Source organism: Myotis davidii, unplaced genomic scaffold (genome assembly GCF_000327345.1).
Source record: "Myotis davidii unplaced genomic scaffold, ASM32734v1 scaffold925, whole genome shotgun sequence".
NCBI lineage: Eukaryota > Metazoa > Chordata > Mammalia > Chiroptera > Vespertilionidae > Myotis > Myotis davidii.
Window position 1 is genome coordinate 33,738 of NW_006296531.1, and position 9,832 is coordinate 43,569.

At 45.6% G+C, this 9,832-nt stretch overlaps 1 protein-coding gene across 1 annotated transcript in view; it reads left to right on the forward strand.

The window, feature by feature from the left end:
- The window catches only part of DHX33 (DEAH-box helicase 33), an 18,774-nt gene that overhangs the window by 1,018 nt on the left and 7,924 nt on the right, over window positions 1-9,832 (forward strand). Inside the window, exons 2-8 of the mRNA XM_006771881.2 lie at window positions 1,882-2,042; window positions 3,051-3,278; window positions 3,451-3,621; window positions 5,910-6,095; window positions 6,826-6,937; window positions 8,226-8,385; window positions 8,552-8,640. Coding sequence (XP_006771944.1) covers window positions 3,120-3,278; window positions 3,451-3,621; window positions 5,910-6,095; window positions 6,826-6,937; window positions 8,226-8,385; window positions 8,552-8,640 — 877 coding nt within the window. The 5' untranslated portion in view covers window positions 1,882-2,042; window positions 3,051-3,119. The remainder of the gene's footprint in view (window positions 1-1,881; window positions 2,043-3,050; window positions 3,279-3,450; window positions 3,622-5,909; window positions 6,096-6,825; window positions 6,938-8,225; window positions 8,386-8,551; window positions 8,641-9,832) is intronic.

Below are 9,832 nucleotides of genomic sequence, written 5' to 3' on the forward strand. Positions count from 1 at the left end.
GTATTTGCTAGTGATACATCTAACAAGGGGTTAGTATCCAAAATTTATAAAGAATTCGTATTACTCAACCACAAAAAACCCCCGAACAATCCAACTAAAAAATGGGCAGAGGACCTGAATAGATACTTCCCCAAAGAGGACATATAGCCGAAGCCGGTTTGGCTCGGTGGATGGAGCGTCAGCCTGCAGACTGAAGGGTCCCAGGTTCAATTCTGGCCAAGGGCACATGCCTGGGTTATGGGCTCGATCCCCAGAAGGGGGCATGCAGGAGGCAGCTGATCAATGATTCTCTCTCATCTTTGATGTTTCTATCTCTCCTTCTCCCTTCCTCTATGAAATCAATAAAGAAATATATTTAAGAAAAGGATGGATGGTAGTGCTGGTGCCAAGGCGCATTTGGCCCCACTGCAAACTCAGGGCTCCGTCTGCACAGTTGGGTTATTTTGCTTTATCAGCGCTCAGTTGGTGCAGGAGCAGAAGAGATGGACAGGGAGACAGGAATCCAAGTTTAGGTTTTGCCTGATGGGTACAGCAGGATTGCAGAATAATCAAATAATTAGTCCACGATCTTGGCTAGATCCGGAAGGATGGGCAGTCAGAGGGGAGAAAATGGGATAATAATGGGACTATAGGAATGTGAGGGTTAGAAAGTTGTAGCAAAGAGAGGAAAGATGCACGGGTTGACTGAGTTCTTTGTTCTAAGTAGGAACCACGAGGGAGAAAATGACATTAAAAGCTTACTGTATGGCCGAAACCGGTTTGGCTCAGTGGATAGAGCCTCGGCCTGCGGACTGAGGGGTCCCAGGTTCGATTCCGGTCAAGGGCATGTACCTGGGTTGCGGGCACATCCCCAGTAGGAGATGTGCAAGAGGCGGCTGATCGGTGTTTCTCTCTCATCGATGTTTCTGACTCTCTATTCCTCTCCCTTCCTCTCTGTAAAAAATCAATAAAATATATTTAAAAAAAAAAAGCTTACTGTATGCACAGGTACATGAGAGAGAGAGAGAGAGAGAGACAGACTTTCTCTGCCCTCCTGAAGCTTCTGGGGTTGGAGGAGATAGAAACATTTAAACTTGCAGACAGTGCAGGTTGGTTTGCTGAAAGAGAGATGAACAAGGCACTGCGGAGCATAGCAGAGGCTGCCAGTGAGGCCCCAGGGGAGCGAGTTTAGGTCTAGCTCATCCTGTGGCGTGTGCCAGGCAGGCATCATGAGAGCAGGCAGTGCATGATAGTGCGGACAAAGGCAGCCCTAGTGAACGGTGAGGAGTCTGTCACGGCTGCGGTATATGGGTGGGTGTCTCTGCCTGTCAGAATATATACATTTCACTTACTCTTTTGAGAAGGACATTTTTATATTATAGTTGTATTTCATTTTGTGTTTTACTATACTTATTATTGAACATTTCCAGTTTTTTTGCTTTCGTGAACAAAGTTGAATAAAATATCTTGAAGCCACATTTTTTTGTACAACTTTAGTTTTTTCTTAGCATCAGTTCAGTAAGTGGAGTTTTGGGTCAAAGGGTATAAACTTCTTAAAGATTTTTCTGATTTAATTTGGTCTTCTGAGAAGCAATTCCAGTTAACACTCCACCAGCAGTATTTGTGAGTACCAAGTTTCCTGTGGCTTTATCAGAACTTAGAATATTTTTGTAAAATTTATTTTTATTGATTTCAGAGAGAGAGAGAGATAGGAACATCAATGATGTGAGAGAATCATTGATCGGCTGCCTCCTGCATGCCTCACACTGAGGATGGAGCCTGCAACCCAGGCATGAGCCCTGACCTGGAGTATTATCTTTTATCTTTCTCTTCTGACTTTGATACATTTGTTTGGTGAAATTTGTTTCAATTTGCATTTAAATGAGACTTTTTTCTTTCCAGGGGAAACTGGCTCTGGGAAGACCACTCAGCTCCCTCAGTACCTCTATGAAGGGGGCGTTGGCCGCCAGGGCATCATTGCTGTGACCCAGCCTCGGCGAGTGGCGGCCATCTCTCTCGCTACTAGAGTCTCAGATGAGAAGAGAACTGAACTCGGGAAGCTGGTACCTAATTTGCTTCTTTACAAAAATTTCTCCCTCCCCTGCCTTTTATTTTTCTGAACAAGACTTCTTTTTAAATTTTAATTATTTTTATTGATTTCAGAGAGAGAGAGAGAATCATTGATCAACTGCCTCCTGCAAGCCCCACACTGGGGATCAAGCCTGCAATTGAACCATAACCTCCTGGTTTACAGGTCGACGCTCAGCCACTGAGCCACGCCGGCTGGGCTGAATAAGACTATACAGAACAAGCTTCTTTCCTGCCACAATTGTCTAGGTCTTTCTCAGAGTTCTTTACCAGTTCCTGAGACCAGAGGGTCTGATCAGACCCATTTGCTTTGCTTTCAAAATCTGTTGGCAAGTTGGATAAATTAGTTGTTTTCCTTTGAGCATTTTTAAAAAAATATATTTTATTAATTTTTTACAGAGAGGAAGGGAGAGGGATAGAGAGCTAGAAACATCGATGATCAGCTGCCTCCTGCACATCTCCTACCAAGATACATGCCCTTGACCGGAATCGAACCTGAGACCTTTCAGTTCGCAGGCCGACGCTCTATCCACTGAGCAAAACCGGTTATGGCCCTTGAGCATTTTTAAGGCTTCACTATCTCTGTATCTCTCTCGAAAAATTTTAAGCATTTTCTAGCATATGTGTGCGTATGGAGAATGAGTCCCAGAACTGTGCATAAATTAGATTTATTTGTGTGTGTGTGTTTATGTATTTCACTTAAAAACATCTTGGATGTCTTTCATATCAGTACATAGCTTCTCTTGAAACTATTAAGTAGCTGGGGGTAGGAGGCTAGTTTTAAATCTTGGTCATGCTACTTATAATTGCAGTTAAAGGTACATGCCCACTGTCCGTGTCAGCCACCAGACTGCCTGCTGCCTGGGGAGCCGGGCAGTCAGTGTGGGTCTTGTTCACTGTGATAGCACAAGTGCCTGGCCCGGTGCTGGTTACCTAGTGGGTGTTGAGCATGCGTTTGGTGAAGGAATGGTTTCTCTGCACAGGTTGGCTATACAGTGCGCTTCGATGATGTCACCTCGGAAGACACCAGGATCAAGTTCCTGACAGACGGCATGCTTCTGCGGGAAGCAATTTCAGACTCCCTGCTTCGGAAGTACAGCTGTGTCGTTTTGGATGAAGCCCACGAGCGGACTATCCACACGGACGTGCTCTTTGGCGTGGTGAAAGCTGCACAGAAGAGGCGGAAGGAGCTGGGGAAGCTGCCTCTCAAAGTAGGTGCAGCGCGCTTCCTCCGTGTTCGCCTTTGCCCGTCTGCTTCAGAACCATGGACCGAGTTCACCTAGTGGGTGTGACAGGTTCCATCATCTGCTTTTAGAGCTTGGGGGGGACACAGAAAGACTGTCGCCACGTTTGTTTCCATCTTCCTCTTCCCTCTGTACCCAGGTGATTGTGATGTCAGCTACGATGGACGTGGACCTGTTCTCTCAGTATTTCAATGGAGCTCCTGTCCTCTACCTGGAGGGTCGGCAGCATCCAATCCAGATTTTTTACACCAAACAGCCTCAGCAGGATTACTTGCACGCCGCCCTTGTCTCAGTCTTCCAGATTCACCAGGTACGCGAAGCGGGGCGGAGTCCTGGAAAGGTCTGTTTCCCTCACGGCTGATAGAGTCCTCAGCCTTGGATGCTGACTGAAGCACTTGGGGAGCCGTGTCATTAGGATGAATGGGAATCTGGCCCTGGCCCTGGCCAGGTAGCTGAGTCGGTTAGAGTGTCTTCCCGATTTGCCAAGGTTTCAGGTTTGACCCCCCAGGTCAGGGCACATACACGGAGCAACCAGTGAATGCGTAAGTGTGGGGGACAACAAACTGATGTTCCTCTCTCTCCCAAATCAATCAATCAATAAAAAGATGAGTCAGGAATTTATTTACTATACCATGTCTCTCTTTTTATTTTTTGGGGGGTATCTCTTATTTTCTCTAAAAATAATTTAACTCTGACCAGTATCTTTCCTCACGCTGCCTCCTCTGTTACATGTGATGCTTTATGGTATTTTCTGCCTCATATTAAGAAAACGTTGGTATTGATCCAGTTTAGAGTTAAAACAAAACTGCATTAGAGAAACATTTCAAATCTTTTCTCATTGTATTAAACAATCATCTCATTTTTGTTTGTTTAATGTGTATAGAATTGACTGTTCTTACCTTCCCATTTGCTTTCTGAAAAAAATCTTGAGGCAAACGTTTTCAAATTAATTTTTTAAAGTGATGTGTGTGCAGTTTGGAGTTTAAAGGGTTAAGGAGTTAGTTTTATTTTATTTTTTTAAAATATATTTTATTGATTTTTTACAGAGAGGAAGGGAGAGAGACAGAGTTATAAACATCGATGAGAGAGAAACATCGATCAACTGCCTCTTGCACATCTCCCACTGGGGATGTGCCCGCAACCCAGGTACATGCCCTTGACCGGAATCGAACCTGGGACCTTGCAGTCCGCAAGCCGACCCTCTATCCACTGAGCCAAACCGGTTTCGGCGTTAAGGAGTTAATTTTAAAAGGCTCACACAAAAGCAGTTACTTTTACTCCCCATCCCAGGCCCTGCATTTTAGAGTAACCGCTTAACTTTTTAGCTGTTTCCCCTGGATATTACTTTCATATTTCTAAAATAACCTGCTTATATTGCTATTTGTTGACTTACTGATATTATGTTAATTTTTTACCATGGTAGGTGAGGATTTAGAAAAATCCCTTCTCTACCTCGTGCTTCTCTCCTTCATCCCCTCAACATAGTTATATCACAATGTATTTTTTTTAAGTTAGATAGTTCTAAATTTTATTACTTGCTCTGCCACTTACAAACTGTGTGAACATGTAAATTTTATATTTGTTCTTAAACCTTAGTTTTCTCAAATGAAAGGTAAAGGTAAACGTTCTGTCCATTTCAAGTAGCTAAGATGATAGTTCCACCTCGTCTGGAGAGGAAAGATTCCATGGCTAAAAATTCCACAATGTATTTTAAAACTAGTGTCATATTTACAATTTTATGTTCCTACATTGCTAGCAGTACACCATCTCAGTGACTCACTCCATGTACACACAGCTGTGTAAGTTTTCTGTGTCTGTATGGCTAATGTTTTCCCAAGTGGTCAAAAGTCTGTCATATGCCAATCACGAATATTTGTTATGTGTTCAAACATATTCCACTTTTCCCAGAGTCCTTTATGCTGCTCTCCTGGGCCTCTGTGTAGCTGTCATCCTGGCTCTTTCCTTTGTCATCCTCCGTGTTGAATCCCATTACAGCTCCCGTGTCTTCCCAGCCTCCTGGCTGCACCGGGAGGGGAGACCTGGGGGGGTTTAACCACACTGTACTCAGACTTTGAGCCAATCCCTGGGTTTCCACCCTCCCACAGCCCACCTCTGTGTTGCACCCAAGTCCTGAGCCTTTCTGGTTTCTCTGGGGACATTGGTGCATCTCTTGTCACTATTCCCTTTAGCAGGCACCCAGCCCGGAAAGTTCTCTGCCCAGCCCTGTCATGCACTCCCTTCCCCCATCTCTTCCATCTTTCAAAAATGGGTAGGCATTTCTAATCTTTCCTCCCATTGTATTTGTCTTTCTGGGCTTATACCTTTGCTGTCATCTTGATAGTATTTGGAGAAGAAGGTCAGTTTGCCTTGTTTAACTTCCAAAAGCCAACCTGAGGTGAGGCTTTTTCATGAATGGCAGCTGCAGGTGCATTCAGGTACGTGGTGGCTTTGATGAGTCCTCCCAATCGAAGCCATGATGAAGTTTTGACTGTTTTAGATTTCATCCTGTCTGTATGTCACTCTGAACATTTGTTCTTCCCTTTACCAGGTGAAGAGCTTCTGTGAAAGCCTAACGGTCCCACTTTCACTTTTGTACAGGAAGCCCCTTCCTCACAGGACATCCTGGTGTTCCTCACCGGCCAGGAGGAAATCGAAGCCATGAGCAAGACCTGCCGAGACATTGCAAAGCACCTCCCGGACGGCTGCCCCTCCATGCTGGTCCTGCCCCTGTACGCCTCCCTGCCCTATGCCCAGCAGCTCCGCGTCTTCCAGGCAGCACCGAAGGTGAGTGCACCGCCGCCTCTGTCCAGCCCCATCCCTGGGGACGCACGCGGATCCTCCCGTGGGGCCTGTAGGTATGCCTGTCACCAGACTCCAGATAAGGTATACAGGGCGGATGCTCAGGCACCAGATACAGTAGCTGAAAAGCTGTAGGAATATAACACGTAGCTGCAGCTGCAGCTCTCTCAAGGTAAGAACAGGGAAACGGTTGTCAGGGACGAGGGAGAGGGCAAAGGCAAAAGCTGAAGGGTAAATGAGTGAGTCTTCCAGGGTCCAACATAAGCCGCGTTGGTCCATAATAGCGTTTATTGGGCGCCCTGCTGTGCCAGGCACTGTGCTGACATGCTACACACACTGCCTCTCATCCTCTCGGGGGCTGGCAAGGTGGGTTATGGTCCATTTAATAAGCACTGAGGCCCAGAGGAGGGGAGTAACTGCTCCAGGGACACAGTAGGTAACTGGCAGCGCCAGGGTTCCAACCCACATCCACCTGCTTCTGAACCTTGTGCCTGTGCCGCTACATCGCATCGTCTCAAAGTAAGCTTTTAAGACTGGAATGTCCCCTCTCTCCCACCCAGTTTAGTGGCCCACCATCAATATTAATAACTCATTAGTAACAAAGTTATCTTTTCTTGATCGTGAGTGAATTATGGAAATTAATGGTGAGGACTGTTTTAAAACTTTTGAATCATATGTGTGTCATACAGCTTTTTGGTTTTCTTCCTCCTTTTAGGGCTACCGCAAAGTGATCATTTCAACCAACATCGCTGAAACCTCCATAACCATTACAGGAATAAAATACGTAGTTGACACGGGCATGGTTAAAGCGAAGAAGTATAACCCTGGTGAGAACGTGTAGCTGATGACTGTCTCTTCTGTGTGTAGTGAGCACCCACTGAGTTTCCTGTAGTCCCCCATTTCCCCCAATGAGCATTTCATGCTTGTAACTGACTGAGATTGGGGTGGCAGGCACCAAAAGTGAGACAGTGCAGGGGCGGGTCCAGAAAGGGGACCTGAGGCAGGTCTGTGAGACGAGAAGGCAGGGTAGAAAGAGAAGGCAGGCTTAACAAACTTGGGGACAGCGGTGTCTGAGACCCTGTCAGAAGGTGGGTGAGATGATGGCCCGAGGGCCAGAGATAGCCTGACACCACATCAAAGGCTCTCATCTTTGAGCTTGGCGGGGTCCAGCTCCAGGTTTCCCAGAATTCCCTGGGCTGGGTGCAGCACTAGCTGTTCCTGAATTTTCAGTGGGAAGCTTCCTTCAGTCATTTTCCTTCGTGTCTGTTGTATACCTTGCTTTAGTCTACAGAGGATTTGAGGCAGCTGAAATGATCGATTTCAGATTTTTAATTTAAATTCACTAAGTGCTGCCTTTCACTCTTAGCGATGACATGCGACAGGGCTCGGTTCTCAGTGCCTGGCACAGAGTGCACCTTTATGAAGAAAATCTCTCATTTACTCCTGCAGTAACATACATGGTCTCTTATTACGGAGGTGGGAGGGAGGAAACAGTATACAGGGCCTGGAGGCATTTCATTTCTGAGTCATTGATTGACAGGGTGACAGCTATCCTCGTTTGCCAGTGACTGTCCTGGTTTTGTCACTGAAAGTCCCAAGTCCCAGGCCAGATGGGGTGATTGTTACCATATGAGCTAAGCCAGACCTCTGAAATTTACTCTCCTGTCCCCCTCCTATAAGCATGAAGTTTTTCTGATGTTTTATTTTTTTTAAAACATATTTTTATTGGTTTCAGAGAGGAAGGGAGAGGGAGAGAGATAGAAACATCAATGATGAGAAAGAATCATAGATCAGCTGCCACCTCCATGCCCCACACTGAGGTTCGAGCCCGCAACCCAGGCATGTGCCCTGACTGGGAATCAAACCGTGACCTCCTGGTTCACAGGTCAACCATTGATGTTGTGATAACAGATTTCACAGTGTCCAGTACCAGGCCTCATTTCACTGCAGAACAGTCAGGTTTTGTGCTTTCTGATTTAGCCTTGAGTTTCTCTGGCTCGGTAATGCAGAAAGGATCACTGTGCTCTGAGCAATGCTCCTTTTGTCCGCACTGTAGAAGCAGTCTGTTTATGTGAAGGATGGGCAGAGCACTGATGTGGGCCACTCTCCCTCCAGACAGTGGCCTGGAGGTGTTAGCTGTGCAGCGGGTGTCCAAGACACAGGCGTGGCAACGCACCGGACGCGCTGGCAGAGAGGACAGCGGCGTCTGTTACCGGCTCTACACAGAGGATGAGTTTGAGAAGTTTGAGAAGATGACCGTGCCAGAGATCCAAAGGTGGGCCCGAGGTGCCCCGCACCCCTGCCACTGCCCCACACCTCCCTCCCTGCTGGCTCGGGTCTCCCCAGAGCTGCAGTCCTCACTGACACGCCGCGGTGGTGGTGCTGACTCGCAGGCTGGAGGATCAGGGGGGTGAACAGCGCACGTCTCTCACTCTGCACAGGTGTAACCTGGCGAGCGTGATGCTGCAGCTCCTAGCCATGAAAGTCCCCAACGTGCTCACCTTTGACTTCATGTCCAAACCGTCTCCAGGTGAGTGGGATCTTCGGTGGAGTGGAAGGTTACAAGTAGACAAACGACAGCAAAAGACTCCCAAAGCATTTTAGAGGTCTCCTTTGGTTTAGTCTGGTGGAGAACATGAATTGGCAGAGAGGTGTCTGACAACCATGAAGGATAGATGCGGTGCCATCAGCACCATCCCAGCACAGAGAGTGGCCTCGAATTGTACTTCTGCCAGCGAAAGGCCTGAAAATACCACGTTTCTGTGCTTTTGACTGGCATTTGGTCAGTTCTGGTCCTTCATTGACCTCTCCATGGAGGAAAAAGTAATTCGGATTTTCCTAACAATGGCAGCTTTTAGCACTTGACATCTCTTCAAGACATGGTTTTCCTTTCCTTTTTTCCCTCTTTTTATTAAGTGAAGAAATACAATTTTTTTAATATATATTTTTATTGATTTCAAAGAGGAAGGGAGAGAGAGATAGAAATATGAGTGATGAGAGAGAATCATCGATCAGCTGCCTCCTGCACACCTCTCCCCACTGACTGGGGATCAAGCTTGCAAACCAGGCATGTGCCCTAACCGGGAATCAAACCATGACCTCCTGATTTATAGGTTGATGCTTATCCACTGAGCCATGCCGACCGGTCTTGAACAGTATTCTTTAAGAAGAGGAAGAAGAGAAAAAAAAAGATAAAAAATACAAACAATAAAATGGCAATAAATACATTTCTTGCAATAATTGAATCTAAAATAAAAATAAACGAATAAGAAATCTAATGAACAAAATAGTCTTTGTTTCTCTCTCATCGATGTTTCTAACTCTATCTCTCTCCGTCTCTCTCCCTTCCTCTCTGTGGAAAATCAATAAAATATATTTAAAAAAAAATTTGACGGGTATACAAGGGTCCCACCCCTGATCTTCAGGTTCTTAGTTTCCTGTTCCTAGAGCAAACCATTTTCTAATTGTCTTCTAAAGAAATTCTGTGCATATACAAGTGTATATGATCTCTTTTAAAACACAAATAGTATACATTGTGCACTTTTCTACACTTATTTCCCGCCCCCCATTTTATTGAGATATAATTGACATACTTAATTGTATAAGTTTAAGGTGAACAGCTAATAATTTGCCTCACATAGGTTATGAAATGATTACCCCTTATAAGTTTAGTTAGCATCCATCATCTCATATAGATACAATAAAAAGAGAAAGCAAAAAAA